The sequence below is a fragment of the Microcaecilia unicolor genome, chromosome 4, assembly GCF_901765095.1.
Source record: "Microcaecilia unicolor chromosome 4, aMicUni1.1, whole genome shotgun sequence".
NCBI classification, from domain to species: Eukaryota; Metazoa; Chordata; class Amphibia; order Gymnophiona; family Siphonopidae; genus Microcaecilia; species Microcaecilia unicolor.
In genome coordinates this window covers 357,917,520-357,937,060 of record NC_044034.1, presented here as the reverse complement: position 1 = coordinate 357,937,060, position 19,541 = coordinate 357,917,520, and the positions used below count along the sequence as shown (strand labels likewise).

General features: G+C 41.8%; 1 protein-coding gene across 6 annotated transcripts in view; it reads right to left on the bottom strand.

The window, feature by feature from the left end:
- The window catches only part of SCML2 (Scm polycomb group protein like 2), a 141,563-nt gene that overhangs the window by 97,247 nt on the left and 24,775 nt on the right, over window positions 1-19,541 (bottom strand). For 5 of the 6 annotated variants that reach the window (XM_030202289.1, XM_030202291.1, XM_030202288.1 and 2 more), the window contains 2 exons: window positions 19,193-19,261; window positions 127-197 (listed from right to left, as the gene is read on the bottom strand). In XM_030202289.1, the coding sequence (XP_030058149.1) occupies window positions 127-197; window positions 19,193-19,261 (140 nt within the window). Of the gene's footprint in view, window positions 1-126; window positions 198-10,958; window positions 10,992-19,192; window positions 19,262-19,541 lie in introns of those variants that run through there. The other variant, XM_030202294.1, reaches the window with a different exon arrangement.

Here is a 19,541-nt window from a genome sequence, read left to right as displayed (position 1 = left end):
ATCAAAGTCGTACTTGGACTCCTCTTCCTCATTCATGTTTGACCACCACCTCAGGAGTAACATGGGCTCACTTGGGCTCATGCATAAGCAGAACCTAGAAACACACATTTACACAAAATTGTGTACCTGTCTGAAACAATGCGGAGGAGCAGATATTGAACCAGTCTCTCTCAAGTAATCTTCCCAGTTAAAATGATCTACAAAATAATAATAAAAATAAGATTAAAATAAGACAAACATATTACTCAACAAGGTTCATTATTAAAGGTGTTTTTTTTTAACGCAATATTTTTTTTTTTTTTGTAACTGTAAGGTAAAACAAACACTAATCTGTTGCCCAGGACAAAAGACAAAGAAGCACAAGTACTAATATTGCAAATGCAGAAGAGTGAAGTTCAGCTTATTATATGGACTGCAAAATAAATGAATTTGTTTCACATGGAGACATATTTTCAAAGCACTTACACTTATTTTATTTATTGCATTTGTACCCCACATTTTCCCACCTATTTGCAGGCTCAATGTGGCTTACAGAGTGTTGTTATGACAAAGACATGACAGGATAATGGATACAATCGATGGTAAGCTGAAGATGGATGAGGAATTGGAGAATATGGTGTTAGGATAGTTTAGGAGGTGAATTTGTGTCTTTAAGGGTTCTTTTTGTAGGCTCTATTGAAGAGATGTGTCTTCAGAGATTTGCGAAAGCTACTTAGAATATCCATGGTTTTTAGGGCTGGGGGTAACCCATTCCATATCTGTGTACTTCTGTAGGAGAAGGTAGAGGCATATGCCTGCTTATATTTAAGTCCTTTTCAACTGGGGAAATTCAGGTTGAGGAATTTGCGGGCTTAACCTATGGAACTTTGTAAGTCTAAGTGCTTTGAAAATGGGCCCCTTAGTGTGCTTAACAATGTGAGACAACAATCATAACCATCCTCATTAGTTACAGAAAAGCATTTCACAATATGCAGTGTTTACCAATTTTTTTTTTTTTTTTATATATTTATTAGTTTAACATTTTACCAAGCATACACTTGAAATTTGCAATACAGGAATAAGAAAAATGGAAATAAGACAAATTATAAAACTTAAATACATATTTCCCTCTTTAGACCACAAAATCATTAGCAGGGGGAGGAGACCATTATTTCTGGAGAAGAAATCAATTAAAATAAGAAAAAGGAAAATCAATTTAGCATAGCACAACGCTCAGCCTAATATTATTATACGATCCTTTTATCATTAGACAATAAACTACCAACTACTTTAACACTTTTTTATGATTAATGAAAGCCTTCAGTTGTTCTGGTTGAAAAAAGACATATTTCAAACCTAAATATTTAACCACACATTTGCACGGATAATTCAGGTAATAGAAAGCACCCAACTCTAAAGTATCTTTCCTCAATGCTAAGAAGGCTTTCCTTCTTTCTTGTGTTTGTCTAGTTACATCGGAATATAACCATACTTTTTTGCCATAGAATAGAGATTGTGAGTTTTTAAAGAACAGTCTCTTAACAGCATCCATATCTTGCTCAAAGACAAATGAAATAACCAAAGTCTGGCGTTCGGTATCTTCTGTTATTGTGGATTCCAATATCTCTGTTATATTCAAAGTTTTTTCATTTAAGTCTTTTTGTGTAGAAAACCTTTCCACAGTTTCTTCATCCTGGTTCTTTTTAAGAGGCACATAATAAATCCGAGTGTTTACCAATTTAACAAAATTTCAGAAGATCCTTACATACCCATACTTGCAAAGGAACTGCTCAACACATGAAAGCTTAATCATGCCAAAGCTGTACAAATCTCATATAGAGAGAAAACCTAATTTTGTTGTTTTCAAGGGCTGTAGCAGCCTAGCAAAAACATACTCTACTACCTGATTTCTCAGGTAACTATTGGCCACGTGATATTAAATTGTCATCGTGGATAATATGCTGGTATCTTCTGCCCCGTGTGTAGAGGCGGCCAAAAAAAAAGCAAACAGGATGCTAGGAATTATTAGGACAGGGATAGAAAATAAGACAAAGAAGATTATAAATGCCTCTATCGCTCTATGGTGCGACCACACCTTGAGCATTGCATTCAATTCTGGTCACCATACCTGAAAAAACATAGTGGAAATTAGAAAAAGTTAAAAGAAGGGTGACCAAAATGATTAAGGGGACGGAACTCCCCCGATATTTATTTTTATTTGTTACATTTGTATCCCACATTTTCCCACCTATTTGAAGGCTCAATGTGACTTACATAGTACCGTTAAGGCGATCGCCAATTCCGGTATGAACAAAATACAGAGTGATGTCGTAGTACGGTAAAGTTCATGTGTGACAAACACATTGGGGCATCGTAAGGCGGAAGAAGAGTTTAGTTATGTCCAGTATGGTTATGGCTTTGTTGTGTTGCAGGGTTCAGGCATTTAGGTTGTACCTTTAGGGTATGCCTTTTTGAACAGGTTAGTTTTTAGTGATTTCCGGAAGTTTAAGTGGTCATAAATTGTTTTCATGACGCTTGGTAGTGCGTTCCATAGTTGTGTGCTTATATAGGAGAAGCTGGATGCATAGGTTGTTTTGTATTTGAGACCTTTGCAACTTGGGTAGTGGAGATTTAGGTATGTTCGTGTTGATCTTGTTGTATTTCTGGTTGATAGGTCTATGAGGTCTGTCATGTATCCCGGGGCTTCGCCATAGATGATTTTGTGAACCAGGGTGCAGATTTTGAACGCAATACGTTCTTTGATTGGGAGCCAGTGCAGTTTTTCTCGTAGGGGTTTGGCGCTGTTGAATCTCGTTTTGCTAAATATAAGCCTGGCTGCTGTGTTTTGAGCAGTTTGGAGTTTCTTTACGATTTGTTCTTTGCATCCCGCATAGATTCCCATTGCAATAGTATAGATGACTTAGTACCATGGACTGTACCAAGTTGCGGAATATTTCCTTCAGGGAAAAAAAATTTCACACGTTTGAGTTTCCACATTGAGGAAAGGGTTGAGGTTAGGACTCTTCAGCTTAGAAAAGAGACAGATGAGGGGAGATATTATTGAGGGCTACAAAGTCCTGAGTAGTGTACACCGAGTAGAAGTAAATCGATTTTTTACTTGTTCCAAAAGTACTAGGGGACACTCAAAGATGTTACATGGAAAGACATTCAAATTTTTTCAGGCTTTTTCAAATAATAAGTTCCTGTTATTGAATATGAATCTGACAGAAACACAGTACTGAGTTCTTGTGGGGTGGGGAGAATACATGTCTCAACATAGGCTCCATAGAACTCAAATAATTGTAAGATGTCTGCCTGAAATGTCTAGGCACACCTTCTGCTCACTAGTGAACCTGAGTAGAGAATGGCATGGGAAAAAGTTTGTCCCCTTAGGCCCCTTCTCCATCCCTGCAGGCCCCATCTTCGGCCCCACCCCCCATAGGACCCGTCTCCGTCCCCGCAGGCTCTGTCCTCATCTGCAGAAGCCTTGAACACTTATGATTTTATATTTAAATCTTTTTTTATTAAAATATAAAAAGGAACAATGAGCTGTGCAACTGTTTATAAATCACAAATAGATAATCATAACGAGTATCTATAATAATCCCCCCACCACCACCCTCTACCCTTCCAACCCCAACAATAGCTGACTTCTACCACCCCAAGGAACCCTAAGCAACTCTGTTAAAATGTCCAGGGGTAGAAAATGCAACCCAATCTATATGCTCTAATGTGGGAGAAATATGTCCTATGAAGCACTGTTATGATTTTTTAATTTGTGGATGAATATTAAGTCATCAATATCAGGATTCAATCTATCTCTCTTGTCTTCCACAGTCCTTCCCTGTCATAGAAAACGTCTTCTCAGAAGATGTGCTGGTAGCAGGAACATACAGGATCCTCCATGAAAATTTTGCCAGTTGTGGCAAGCACTTTTGCTTATTTTTCCAAAAAAATGAAAACATTGTCATCTGCATCACTTGAACATAAATAACTGTTCAATTCATTAGCAAACTTCAAAGTAGAGAATGACATGGGGACAAAGTCTGTCCCCGTAGGCTCTCTCTCCGTCCCCGCAATTACCGCTGGTCCCCATTCCTGTGTATTCTCTAACCCTGAACTTGCAATATCTAGCTGTTGACTGTACAAAGTTCAATAGACATAAAATTAAAAAACAGACATAAAAAGCTATGAGCAAATCTTTTGGTACCAAGACAGCCATATTATTCTGTATCTGGGGATTATGAATATTCCCTTGTTTCATATCATAAACTAATTGATGCTTTTATAATGGAGGATTTTTATATCACTGTTTTGTGTGATTAACAGTGTTTCGCTTCTCCTGAGGGATACTAAGATAACTTGAAAAATTAAGCATGTATGCTAGTCCCTTGTGTACACAATTTCCTAGTCTGTACTTGGACCCCTGAAGAAAACCACGGTTGGCAAAGATCTGAGCCATAAACTTTCTTCTGATATTTTAGTCTGATGAAATCTCCACCATCTCATACAAGCAAGAGTCAAAAGTGAACTCAGAAATATAAAAACATATAACCAAACACAACATGGCACTTGCATTAAGCAGATTCTTCTATAATTATACAAGGCCTTGATATTACTCCAGTAATTCAATTTATTCTCAAATTGTGTAAGTAAAGCTTAATTCAGCATATGGAAACCATTAACTGTGCCAGACTATATAACTGCATTTTAAACCACTACAAAAGTCAGAACAGACGAAAGGTGATCTTTGTTATCCCCTATATGAATAGTACTGAAAGATAAAATTTACTGTCAACATCTACTACTACTTAACATTTCTAGAGCAGCTACTAGGGTTATGCAGCGCTGTACAAATTAAACAAAGAAGGACGGTCCCTGCTCAAAGGAGCTTACAATCTAAAGAATGAAATGTCAAGTTGGGGCAGTCTAGATTTCCTGGGTAGAGGTGTAGTGGTTAGGTGCCGAAGGCGACATTGAAGAGGCATCTCTCAAAATAAAATTAAAAAAAAAAACCCAAACAAAATAAAACCTTCAGAACTGAACCCAAGACCAATTAGAACCAAGCACTGGTTAATAAACATTGTATCTGATGGGTATGGGATATGATTCTCTTAGAGACTGTTCAATTTATAAAAATCGATGCAAAAACCATCAAAGCCCTGCACTTTGCCCTCAAGTGTAACCCAAGAAGTTCTGCTATTCCCACTGCTCTAATATTTAAATTGCAGCCATCAGTTTGATTACCAGGTACAGCATTCATTTTCAAAATGTTTACTAATGATGTACATACAGTTTAATATCCCCTTCAAGGATGAACATGTAGGTCAATCAGTCAAGCTGAGACATCAACTAGAGGAATGGAGGGGGCATAAAAATTCATGCTGAACCCACAAAGGACAGGTTCTTTAGGTATGTCAAACTAATTGCGCATTCATAGTTAACAGTTGCTAATGGCAGAAAAAGACCTGTACAGTCCATCCAGTCTGCCCAACAAGATGGACTCATAGCATGAAGTATGATGTGATACTACATATATAACGATCTTGATTTGTGCTTCCCATTTTCAGGGCACAGACCATAGAAGTCTTCCAGCACTGGTCTTGTTCTCCAACTGCTGAAACTGTCATCGAAGCCTTCAAATCTGTCCAGCCATGATCAGAGCATAGACCATAGAAGTCCCCTGAAGCACACACTCATACTGATATGTACACATCAGGAATTCAATTTTAATTTATTGATTTCATACTAATCTCTTTTGTGCTTATAATTATTATATTCAATACTTATAATTAATCATTTGGGGGCCCTTTTTCAAAGCTTCAACAAGCACTACTGCATGCTTACTGGAGCAAAAAATGATGTACTGTAGGATGCACTGAGGCATCCTACAGTAATTTTGGGGATGAGTTACGCGCATAAATTCAAATAATGTCCCCACCATGATCACACTCCTCCCGTGGCTGCGCTCCCTTTTCAGCTAGATACGTTGGCACCTCTTTTTTAGAATACGCCAAAAAGCACACGTGAATTCCAATTATTGCCAATTAGTGATAATTGGTCGTCAGCCACATATCACCGACTGGCTTGTTACTCAATTGAGTAGCATGCGTAAATTGGTCGCATGCACAAATTAAATTTAATACTACTCACCACGCCTTATATAGAATCTGGCCCTCTGTAAGCAAGTTAGAACATAAGAGCATAACATAAGAACGTAAGAGTAGCCATACTGGGTCAGACCAATGGTCCATCTAGCCCAGTATTCTGTTTTCCAAACCGTGGCCAAGCCAGGTCACAAGTACCTTCCACAAACCCAAATAGTAGCAATAATCCATGTTACCAATCCCAGGGCAAGCAGTTGCTTCCCATGTCTTTCTCAATAGCAGACTATGGACTTTTCCTCCAGGAATCTGTCCAAACCTTTTTTAAACCCAGGTACACTAATCGCTGCTATTGCCTCCTCCGGCAAAGAGTTCCAGAGCTTAACTATACATTGAGTGGAAAAATATTTCCTCCTATTTGTTTTAAAAGTATTTCGATGTAACTTCCTCAAGTATCCCCTAGTCTTTGTACTTTTGGAACGAGTAAAAAAAAAAAATCGATTTACTTCTACTCATTCTACACCACTCAGGATTTTGTAGACCTCAATCATATCTCCCCTCATCCGTCTCTTTTCTGAGCTGAAGAACCCTAACCTCTTTAGCCTTTCCTCAAACGAGAAGAATTCAATCCGCTTTATCATTTTAGTCGCTATTCTTTGAACCTTTTCTAATTCCACTATATCAAGTTTTCAGCCTTGACTTGATGTGTGGTATATCCTATGTTCACAATGAAGAAAGCCAGCACAAATTTTGTGCGTGCAGTTGCTAGGTGTGTGCAGTGCACTCCCTTTCCGACCCATGTGTGTGCTTACAAGTGAAGAGCTAAGAGGGAACACTGCTGCTTATGTCAATACATTTTGCTTTTCTCTTACTTGTATGTGGTAATTAATGAGGAAAACTGTCTGGTTTATTTTCTAATGCCCTAAATCTGGAAAGGTCATGTCCAGACTGCAGTCTACTTTGGGCCCTTCACACTGAAGTGTGAAGTAGCACAAAACATCTGGAAATGCACAAAAACACCAACATTGAGTGCATTTTTACAAAATGACTTTCAGTAGTAAACTCACATGAAGTGCACTTCATATGAAAGCTTAAGTAAATTTGGCATTAATGAGCTGCTGTGATGTAAATCAAGCAAAGTATCTCTTTAATGCAAAAGCAAGAACATGGAAAAAGGCTTTCCGAGACTGTTTTTGCTGAGAAAAAATAACTGCAGATCAAGAGCTGTAAACAAAAAGGCCTCTTCAGCAGCAGTGGACTAAAATTAAAAGGGTCCAATGCCCAAGTTGGAAGACCATCAGACCCTCTTCCCGAAGGGACCTCCACTCCCTAGTGTCCTAGTGCCCTTTGAGGGTGAAAATGATTTAGTCCTCATCCCCGAAGCCCCACAGTATACCACGGAAAAGCAACGGATCAGGCACACTCATCCCCCCCCCCCAAAAAAAAAGCACCCCGACTCACTCCAAGGAACAATCCCCATTCACTCCTGCCCTGTTAGCTGCCTATATAAAAATGGTGCCGACTAATCCCCTATTGGGCTCTTACTTGGCAATCTGAATCCTAGCACCCACTAGAGGTCAGCCAGAGCCATTTTTGCTTAGACAGCCACTGAGGCAGATGCGAGTGGGAATCGTTCCTGGCCCTGTTGCCTTAGATCCCTTGGGACGAATCAAGGTGTTCAGGCTGATACTCAGCTTTACTTGGGTAAGGGGTGGAGCAGAGGTTCCCCTAGGGGAGCAAGTCTGGGGTTCCTCTAATTAAAGCAACCAGAGCCTTTAATTTTACAGTTCTGCCAAACAAAGAGCCTTGTTTTAGGGAGTTTCTCACATACTGCTACAGCCAGGAACATGTGACAACTTCCCTGTGAACTTTATTTAAGGCTATTGGGCCCCGATGCTCAAAACTCCAGCGCTGAACTAAATAGTGCCGGAACAACTCCTTAATGCTCAATGCTAATGAGATGCAAATATAGACGCGTTCATAGCACTGAGCATTATTTATTTTATTTGTAACATTTGCATCCCAACAATAATCCAGAAACGAGTCTGTTCACACTATACGTTCAGCCGGGAAAAATAAGAAAAAAAACAGGGGAAAAGACCTCAGAAAAGGCGACACACAGCAAACAGGGTTGCAAAGTCTTTAAAAAAAAAAAAAAAAAACACTTAGCTGGCTGCAGCGTCTTGGGCATCCACACCCGACGGACCCGTTTCACCGAGGGGCTTCTTTTTTTTTTTTTCTGTTACATTTGTATCCCACATTTTCCCACCTATTTGTAGACTCAATGTGGCTTACATAGTACCGGAGAGGCGTTACAGACTCCGGTGTGAACAAATACAAAGTAATGTTGTGGTAAGATAAAGTTCATGTGGCACAGCCACATTAGGGGATCGTGCAACAAAGAGTTGTGTTATGTCCATACCGTACTTTAGTTTTGTTGTGTTGCAGAGATCAGGCATTTATGTTGGATCGGTAGGGTATGCCTTTTTAAACAGGTTAGTTTTTATTTTTTTCTGGAAGTTTAGGTGGTCGTTCGTAGTTTTCAAGGCTTTTGGTAATGCATTCCACAGTTGTGTGCTTATGTAGGAAAAAACTGGACGCGTAAGTTGATTTCTATTTGAGTCCTTTGCAGCTTGAGTAGAGCAGATTTAGGTACGTTCGTGTTGATTCGGATGTATTTCTAGTTGGTAGGTCGATCAAGTCAGTAATGTATCCCGGGGCTTCACCGTGGATAATTTTGTTAACCAGAGTGCAGATTTTGAAAGCAATGCGTTCTTTGATTGGGAGCCAGTGTAGTTTTTCACGAAGGGGTTTCGCGCTTTCAAATCGCGTTTTTCCGAAGATAACCCTAGCTGCCATGTTTTGAGCGGTCTGAAGTTTCTTTAAGATTTGTTCTTTGCATCCCGCATAAATTCCATTGCAGTAGTCTGCATGGTTTAGTACCATTGATTGTATCAGGTTGCAAAATGTTCCCTTCAGGAAGAATTGTTTCATGCGTTTGAGTTTCCATATTGTGTGGAACATTGTCTTTTTTTATGGTTGTCACTTGGGCCCAGATGCATCAAACGTAAAAAAATCCAAAACGTTAAAGGCCTTAACGATTTTGAAAAACCGAAGCATGCACCAAAAAAAAAGGTCAAACATGTTCGTAGCGTTATCAAGAAGTACAATGTATCAATGAATCATAATCCCCGTTGGTAATGGGCCCCTAAATCATGCACAGAGCAGCCAAACGTTATGCTGGCTGCTCTGCGCATGCCACAAACGTCCAAAAAAAAACACAACACAAACACGTGGCTCCCCACTTCCCCCTGCACTAACCAAAACAAACAAAAAATCCAAACAGATCGGGAGGGGGCGAAGGCGCTCGTCAGGAGCGTCCTGTATGCGCGCCCTCCCCCCCCCCCCCGAGATCGCCGCTGTTCCCCGCTTCAGACGTTTTTAATAAAAACAAATCTTTCCAAATTTTCTCAGCCCCGCTCCCCCTCCCTTCCTGTGTCTCCTGTCCTTCAGGGCTCCACCTCCCGCCATCCTCCGCCTCCGCACCCCGCCCCCTGGGGTCGTCGCCGCTGCTCCCACCCTCCACTGGACCCCCCCCTCCACATTACCGTCCCATGCAGCGCCTTTCACCTGTATGTGAAGGCGCTGCACGGGATAAAACAGCAGATCGCCAATGGCTTCTCCCTCCTCCGACGTCAGTCTGTTGTTCCTGGGCCCGCCCTCCATTGACGTCAGTTATCTACGTAGTTAGTGATTTCGTTTGTTTTTTTCTTGGTGTCTTTTGGTATCGGAGTGAGTAGGATATTGCCATTTTCCTTAGGAAAGAGACCTTGCTGAAGCATTTAATTTAGGTGGGATGTGAGGTCTGCTATGAAGCGGTCTGGGGCGGATTTCATTAGATAGTTGGGACAGGTATCTAGTTTACAGTGAGTGTTGGAGAACCTGCTTATCGCCTGTGTAACTGTATCGACGGTAAGGAAGGTGAAGTTTAACCAGGTTTGGTCAGCCGGTTATTCTCCTGTGTTTGGGTCCAACTCATTAAGGAAGTTTTCGATGTCAGTGTTGTCCTGAGGTAGCGTGTTGCGTAGGTTTACAATTTTTTCATTGAAATATTTAGCAAGTTTATCTGCAGATAGGATGTCTGTGTTCGATGTAGTGACCAATAATTGCACACAATATTCAAGGTACAGTCGCACCATGGAGCGATACAAAAGCATTATAACGTCCTCTTTTGATCTGAAAATGTTGAAATGCTAACACGAAAACGGAACACAAAAGTACCATGAAGCAATGGCACAATGAACAAAGAAGCGGGAAGTGGAAGAAGACAACAAATGATTAGGATCAACAGAAACTTTTTTTTAATACATAAAAACAGTTCTTGTGTACCTATAGTGTAAATGACTCAAAGCCGTTCTTGTTTAGCTGTAGCGTAAATGACCGTTTTTATGTTCAATGTTGAAATGCTGCCATCTTGTGGCCCCATACAGTAAAAATGCTAGCTACTGTTCACCTGAAAAAAAATACATACACACTCCTGATATTCAGCCGGTTTTTAAAATGCTGAGCGTCGAAGGCTAAATTATCTCCGGGGATAATTTGGGGTAGGAAGACTGCTGAAACATGCAGGCCTGGTTGATATTCAGCTGGAATCACATGAGTTATATGACCTCAGCTGAATATTGGACCGGGGACCGCATAAAGATTTTTGCTTTTTTTCTTGTAAAAAAAAAAAAAAAAAGGCCCCCAAACCTCCTCTCACCCCTCCAAACAATGGCCCTCTTTTCTTCCACTCTCCCCCTAGCCTGCAGCATCCCCCCCTCCCACCACCACCACCAGCTATCGCCATCCAGGCAGGCCTTCCCCCAGGCCTACCTGTGAAACTAGTAGTCCATGGTGGTTTGGGGGAAAAAGAGCACAGGCCCCTCGCTCGTGCCCCTTGTGGCCGCTGAAGGAAAACGCAGTACTACACAGAGGGCCTATTGGGGATTGGGGGGTTCTTGCCGCGGACTGGAGGGGGGAAGAAAAGAGGGCCACTGTCGGGGGGGGGGGGGAGGGGGCTTTTTTCATTTTGAATATTGGACCACTGTCTTTTAAGGCTTCACGTCCACTGTTGTACACTTCTCACATTCTGCTGCCTAAAAAATACAATTCAAAACTGACTTCACTTATCTACACAACGTACCAAAGTCTGCTTGAATATAAATACCTAAAGGCAATTTTTAAACACACATGTGGGAGGCGTGGTGTAGTATTTGGGGCTGTGGGCTCTGAACACAGGGGACCAGGGTTTGATTTCTACTGAAACTCCATAAAATTACTGGTTCTTTAAGGAAAAACGGTAAAGCTGGAGGCCATGAACTGAGGCTGCGAGGTAGCAGACTACGGAGTAATGTCAAGAAATTCTTTTTCAAGGAGAGGGTGATCGATGCCTGGAATGCCTTCCCGAGGGAAAAATGGTGATGGAATTCAAAAAGGCATGGAATGAATACCAAGGATGTCAAATTAGAAAATGGATGGTATTAAAAAAAAAACAACAACAATAAAACAAAACTTAAATGGCTGCATGTGTGTTGAGTGGCACTTAAGATGGTGATTCTGGGTGTGAAGGACTAAGGCCAGTGCCGGGCAGACTTGTACGGTATGTGTCCTGTATATGGTAAACCAATTTAGGATGGGCTGGAGACGGTTTCAACAGCAACTTCAGTGGCTGGAATCTGAGGACACTGCTGGACAGACTTACGGTCTATGTCCCAGAAATTCCAAAAGAAAGGAAAGACCATGCTCAAGTATTTTATATCACATTCATTGTTGGTTTAATCATGAATTGACAATGTGTGTGACTGCTGGGCAGACTGGATGGTCCATTCAGGTCTTCATCTGTCACTTACTATTTTACATTTTAAAGTGAAGAAAATTCATTACTAAAAGAAAAAAAATAAATAAATAAAAGAGACCACAGTAATCACTAATATTTATACAACTTGAATGGCGTGGTAAACAATTTATCATCATGAGCCACTGATTCCATAAAATGTATTACAGACAAATCCAAATTAATAAGATACTGATTCACATAAGAATAAAAGTAGATTTTCAAACTGCAAAGTACTGAGTCATTAGAATTGACCCTCTTGTGTAGAATGGAATGTCTTGTTATGAATAACTAATCAAATGAAGTGGCAATGTCTCCAAATGGGTTAATTTTCTGCATATTTAAATACCCCCCCCCCCCCCAAAAAAAAATAAGGAAATAATAAATCCATAGACAACTCAATGAATAGTAGTGGAATTTGTGCACCAGGAATATGACTCATTTTTTATTTGTGTATGCATTGCTAATATGATTAACAGGAAACCAAACTGAGGATTAACTTCAAATCTTAATATCTATTCACCTTAACTACCCTAAAAACATTTACATTTCATTTAAATATTCACCTACAAATTGAACTGAATATAAAAGTTCTTAAATAACTGCAATGACTCTGGACTTAAAACAATCTAATCACTTAACACAATACCGTAAAGGCGTTCGCCAAGTCCAGTTGAGAACAAATACAAGGTTATGCTGTAGTCGAATAAGGTAGGTGCGTTTCAGGCACCATAAAGGTCAAAGGGAGGGAAGATTGTATATCGTCCAGAACGATCATTGGTTTTGTTGTGGGGATTTAGGTTGGATCGGTGGAGTAAGCCTTTTTGAAGAGGTTGGTTTTTAGTGATTTCCTGATGTTTATGTGGTCATGGATTGTTTTCACAGCTTTTGGGAGTGTGTTCCATAGTTGTGCGCTTATGTAGGAGAAGCTAGATGCATGGGTTGTTTTGTATTTGAGTCCTTTGCAATTTGGGTAATGGAGGTTTAGGTATGTTCGTGATGATCCGGTTCTGTTCCTGGTTGGTAGGTCTATAAGGTCTATCATGTATCCTGGGACTACGCCATAGATAATTTTGTGGACCAGGGTACAGATTTTGAAGATGATCCGTTCTTTGATTGGGAGCCGGTGCAGCTTTTCTCGGAGGGGTTTAGCATTATCGAATCGTGTTTTACCAAATATCAGCCTGGCTGCTGTGTTTTGGGCGGTCTGGAGTTTTTTTTGTGAGTTGTTCTTTACATCCCGCATAGATTCTGTTGCAGTGGTCTGCATGGCTTATGACCATCGATTGTATTAGGTTTCGAAAAATTTCCCTCAGGAAGAAAGGTTTTATGCGTTTAAGTTTCCACATTGAGTAGAACATTTTCTTTATTACGGAGTTTTCTTGGCTCTCGAGAGTAAGGTTGCGGTCGATTGCGACGCCGAGTATTTTTAGGCTGTCTGAGGGTGTGTTATGGGGGTTTATGGTTGTGGGTTTGTACTTGTGTTGGGATGAGAGGATGAAGCAGTGTGTTTTTTCAGTGTTCAGTTTCAGTTGGAATGCATGTGAACATCATTATTTCAAATATTATTAAACTTTCTGTTGCATGTATATACATAATTAAAGTAATTTCCAAAAGCCATTTACATAGGTAAAAGTGCACACCGATATTTCTTGCAGTTTGTGAGGCAGTCAGCATCTATTATTTTGCTTTGACTTCAGCAGCTCTATGCTGCTGCCATAGAAACTGCAACCCCAGGTGACCACCTAGTCTACCTAATGGTCCTGACTGGTAGGTACAAAATGTGGCAGAACATTTGAGTCACTTGAGAATCTACAGAACAACCATAGAACATCTGAGGGCCAAGCAGAGAGAAACCAGAAGTCAATGTATATATAGCAACAGTACGGCTTGGATCAGCTTGAAAGAGGTGATGCAAGGTCAGTCAAACTTGAAATTACAGCAAAGTTCTGATGCACCGACAGAAAACTGGGAAGATGGGAGAGTCAAATGGTTTTACTTGCCATCAGGCTACTTTATTTTAAATTATCCATACTCCCATAATCCTAAATTATATTCCTGTTCATTAATGATTTACCTTAGCCTGTGTTAAAACTACCATCACGTGAGAGGAATTGATATCAGCAGACCCACCAATGGAAGCTTAAGACAGCAACTTTGTCCCCCTCACCTCTTAAAATTAGCTTTTTCACCAGCTTTACCTGGCAGAAAACTATAATTCCCCTCCTAGAGTTATTGCCACTGGGTGTGCTCCTAGTGAAAGCACACCAAAGGTGCAGGAAGGCAGCAAGATGCAAGGAGGTCAATCTACAGGAGTTCAGCTACCATAGTGGCAAACCCGGTCTAGCACAAGGAAGCCAAATGGAGTGTGAGCAGCACCACAAAGGCAAAACTGTGAAGGTATTGAATCTGAAGGCGAGAGCGAGCGGGAAAAGCACCACCATAGCAACTCGAGATGACATGGCTTACGGAAATGAAAGGTGAAACAGAAGCGCTGCAATCCAAGATTAAAAGCTGTGTGTCAGAGTTACTGTGAGAGGTGGTAGATATAAGACTAAATGCGGATGAGACTGAAACAACTTTTACTGAACTCAGCAAGACTATCCAAAAGCTTGTAAAATATGAACAAATATAAAGTTCATCTACTGGACAAAGTTGAAGACCTGGAAAGCAGGTTGATGCAATAAACTCAATTGGAGCCAGTCAAAAACTCATCTCCTGCTCTGGGTCTTCTCCTGCTCTGGGTCTTCTGAGTCCGCTGCTGCTGAGGATGGGAGCGGAGTCTGGGCCTGCTGCTGAGGGCGGGAGGAAGGGGTGAAACTATGCCTTTGAGAATAGAAGATATCTTTTCGACTGCCACCAAAGAACCTCCAAGATGTGAAGGGTGTAGAAGATGCAGGGTGAGATGAGGGATTTGATAGCATCAGTCCTCTTCTTGATTAGGTCTACCACCTCTTCAATCTTATCTACAAAAAGATTATCACCCTGGCAAGTAATGTCTGCCAGCTTTTCCTGAACTGCTAGTTCCAGGTCAGAGACACGCAGCCATGAGAGTCTGCGATTCCCACACATAAGGCAGAAAGCCAAGACACCACATCAAAAAAATCAAAGAGCCCCTGCACTCCTGTTTTTTGGCCACCTGGCAGAGGTGTGTGACCTGCTCTGGTGGCAGGGTCCGCAAATTCAAGCACACTGGACACCAACGACCATGTAAAGGCTCATGTGGAGCTGGTAGGTTTGGAAGTGTGACATGAGCACCAAGGCCTAAAAAAATTTTCTCACAGGACTCCAGGGTACAAGCATCTCTGTATGGGGGAGCAGAGGCATGAGACCACACTCCTTGCCATCCTGAGAGCAGATTCGACCACCATGGAATGGTGAACCAACTGCAGCTTCTGGAATCCAGGAGCATTCTGGACTCTATACATGGAGTCCGCCTTCTTTGGAATAACCTGCACAGGGAGAGGGGGTTTCCCAGTTCTTCATCTGTGCTTCAGGACACTGTGGATGGGCAAAGTGACTGCCTCATTTGGAGGAGAGTCATAATTGAGGATGGTCATCAACTCTGCCCGAGTCCGTCCTCTATTTCCAACTTAAACGGAATGGCCTCAGCCATTTTCCTCAAAAAGCCCACAAAGGCGAGGTCCTCCGGAGAAGACTCTCCTCTCCTGCAGTGGGGAGGGATCCGAAGGGAGGTTGAGGGATCTCTTCTGAGAAGTCCTCCAACTCCTACTCCAAGACCCAGGAACAGTCCAACTCAGATTCAGCAAAGTATTCATCATGTGAGGTCTGAGTCTGCACCTGCTAGACTGTCCAGGTCCAGAGTGAGGGTGTTGAGAAACGGGAACCCTCTGGGACAGCTTCTTCCCCTGATGGGATGCAGAGGCTCACCACATTTGTCAGAACGGGAGCAACGCTTGCAGCAACTAGGAGTCTTCAATGACATGGAAGGGAAAAGGGCTCCGGCAAAAATCAAACGTTGCGATTGTGCCTGGAAAAAAAAAACCGCACAAAAAGAAAAGACCCGCCCAAGCAGGCCTAAATGGGGGCCTGCGACGAAAAAATAAAGAAAGCGTAAATGCGGGCCAAAAACTAGGAAGGTAGAACAGGGCCGTATCTGGAATCCGGCGGTAGGGGGGGCCAGAGCCAGAGAGGGGGGGCACATTTTTGCCCCAACCCCCGCCAGCCGAGGTCCGACCCGCAATCTCCATATTTCGTCTTCCGAAGTTCCTCCGTGGCCATGTGCTTCAAGGAAGTAACGCTGCAGTGCTGATTGGTTGAATCCAGTTCGGCGTCTGACGTCGCAGCAAAAGTAAGCAGCGGGGGAGGGTTGACGGCGGGGAGGGGGGCCAGGGCGAAATCTGCGGGGGCCCAGGCCCCTGTAGCCCCACGCAGATACGCCCCTGAGGTAGAAGGAGAGGTTTTTTTATTTTCTTTTTTACAATAATGAAAAAAGAAAAAACAAGAAAAAAAAAGCGGCTGAAAACGCGGTAAGGCTCTTCCCTGGCGTGTGAGGGGCAACAGAGCGCAGCTGCTTCTTCCATGGAAAGAAAGAAACTGAAGTGAAGTAGATTTGCCGCAGGCTGAATCCCGGGCAACGCGGATCGTCTACCCACTTGCTTGTGAGAATTGGAAGCCTGCTTGTCCTCAGAGAATCATTTCTATAGCGCTACTAGATGTACGCAGTACTGTACACATTATAAGCAGGTACTTTCTCTGTCCCTAGAGGGTTCACAATCTGTTTATGTACCTGTGGCCCAAGGTCACAGCTGCAGTGGGAATCGAACCCAGGTCGCCAGGATCAAAACCTGCTGCACTAACCATTATGCTACTCCTACCAAGGCGGATGCACAGGTGGCACAAGTGCCATGGATGCTTCAGCATCAAAATGCCCTAAAAGGCACTCCAGCAACTCCTGGAGAATGACCTGGATCTGTTCCTCAAGGGCAGACATAGGTAAAGGCAGGGCCGGCACCAGTGTGGAGACAGTCAAGTTGTCAATGTCACATCAGGAGCTGGATCCTGGCAGCGGGGGGGGGACCAGTACCTCCTCAAAAGAAGGGGAGTGACTTTCCCCACATTGACGCATATCAGGGGCCATCGATACCGATGCTCCAGAACTCCAAGCACTGTGTGTCAAGAAAGACCGATACTAATGCTTCTTTGCTGTCATTCAGTGCTTAGCACCTGGGAGCTTTCAGTGCTGATGAGGACAACATCGAGTTCTGATGTGTCCTCAGTGTCAGGTCCGATGCAGACTGGTCCCATGGGGCTCCATCAGGGCCTGATGTCGAGGCAGGGGGAGACCTAATTGATGCTGGCGTGCTCCTTGTGTCAGATGCAGCTCCTGCATCCATGGAGCCCAATGCCGATGTTGATGGACCAGATTTAGAAGTGGAGAAAAAAGTGGGATGTTTGGCCACGGAAACCAAAGACTGGAGAGATGAATGCTTCAAAGTCAATCGTTTATTGATAAAAAAGACTCGCATCTGGAATAGGACCTTGTCCGGAATGCGTTAGATAATTGACCATGAGAACTAAGTGTAAAAGACATGTTTGACTATGATGTAAGTCCTGAATACTTATAGGAAAGGACGGAAATCGATTTTGTTGTTAAATGGAGGGGTGGCGATTTAGATAATCGACTACTCCAGGAGGAACAGAAACTGATTTTTGAACTATGGACTTTGATCCCAAACGGTTTAAACAACAAAATCGTTTTCCATCCTTTAAGTATTCAGGATATTAATATGCTGAGGAAAGATCACAGACCTCTCTGCTCTGTGGAAAACTGAAGACTGTTGGTCCCGCATGCTCATGCTGGGCGGGAAGACACTCATACACATGTACTGGGATGCTGCTAAAGGCTTCTTAAAGTGATAAAATGCTGGGTTGCGTTCGAACTGAGGGTCTATCGGATGATGTCACCCACATGTGAGAAACAGCATCCTGACTATACAAACGTATACTGCTCTAGAAAGCTCTAGCAGCTTAGACAGCTTTACATAAGTACATAAGTGTTGCCATACTGGGACAGACCAAAGGTCCATCAAGCCCAGTACTCTGTTTCCAACAGTGGCCAATCGAGGTCACAAGTACCTGGCAAGATCCCAGAACAATAAAACAGATTTTATGCTGCTTATCCTAGAAATACTGCAAAAATATTAAGGCGTTCTACTTATTATGTTCAAAAAGAACACAGCAAACATATACAAAAATAGAAAGTAGAAAAGTGAGTGCCTCCAAGTGTTATTCTAATTGAATCTCGGGGACATCTCATATAATCTCATTTGGCTGTATATGTGACAAAATACTCTTGTCTACCAGCCATGGCATTCTTTAATCATTGTGTATGTATTGAGGAGCATCCAGGAACCTTTGTTATCCCGACAGGACCTGTTTCGCTGGATTGCTTTGTCAAGGGATAATCGGTTTCAACTTCCTGGTATGCCTTGTGCTCTCTCAATACATACACAAGATTTATAAGATAAGTGATTGTGATTGTTAAACACTGGTGGTACTAATTGATGCCTTCCTACTGTTTTTTAAGTGTGTGCTTCAAGTATTCCTTACATCAATATATATTTTTTGATATATTTTGCATACAAAACACTCATAAAATTTGGATGGAGGGGGTTGTCAATGATTAAAGAATGCCTTGGCTGGTAGACAAGAGTATTTTGTCACATATACAGCCAAATGAGATTATATGAGACGTCCCCGAGATTCAATTAGAATAACACTTGGAGGCACTCACTTTTCTACTTTCTATTTTTGTATATCCTAGAAATAAGCAGTGGATTTTCCCAAGTCCATCTTATCAATGGCTTTGTTTACTGGGGTTTTTTAACAATGGCATTGTTTACTTTTTCTCTGGTCTACATTGAATGACATCACCTCACGTCTGAGAATTATGAATCTTGCTCATCTCTAAGAAGCGTCGTTGTGGAATGGGTAAAGGGATGACAGTCTGAAAAGAGCAAGGAGAAAAGGGAGCAAAAAGAAACAAGAGCAAATGAGAAACTAGTCTGGAACAAGATGAGAATATGAGAAGGAGGAGGGAATTAGAGTAAGGAAAAAAAAAAACAGTAGCAGTGACGTCTCATAGTAGTCAAGTGTGAAATGTCGCCAGCGAGCGTCTGATGGAATTCTTCACCATATGCTACAAAAAAACAACCAACATTTTTCACTTTCCATTGTTGCATCATTCTACAATTATTTTTAAAAGACCTACCATTACTTGAAGGTGAACTGTTTGCAGGAAGGCTCTTCCCATGTTTTTCTTTATTGGAATCTTTTTCATCTACATAAAAGGAAAGTATAAATATATTTTACTAAATAAAACAGAAACAAATGTCACCCTGAAGCAACAGCAAAGATAACAAAGCACTGCCCTAATGCTATGCTACAGAGTGTATAAACCATATATAGTTTAATTGAATATCAGAGTTGGTACACCGCCCGAACTCAAGTAAAACCGAGATTCTATGGGTTCCTGACGCAAGCAGACAATTATCAGACATCAAAATCCCTTTTAGGAACTACAAAGCTCTCCTTGAAATCATACATCAGGAATCTAGGGA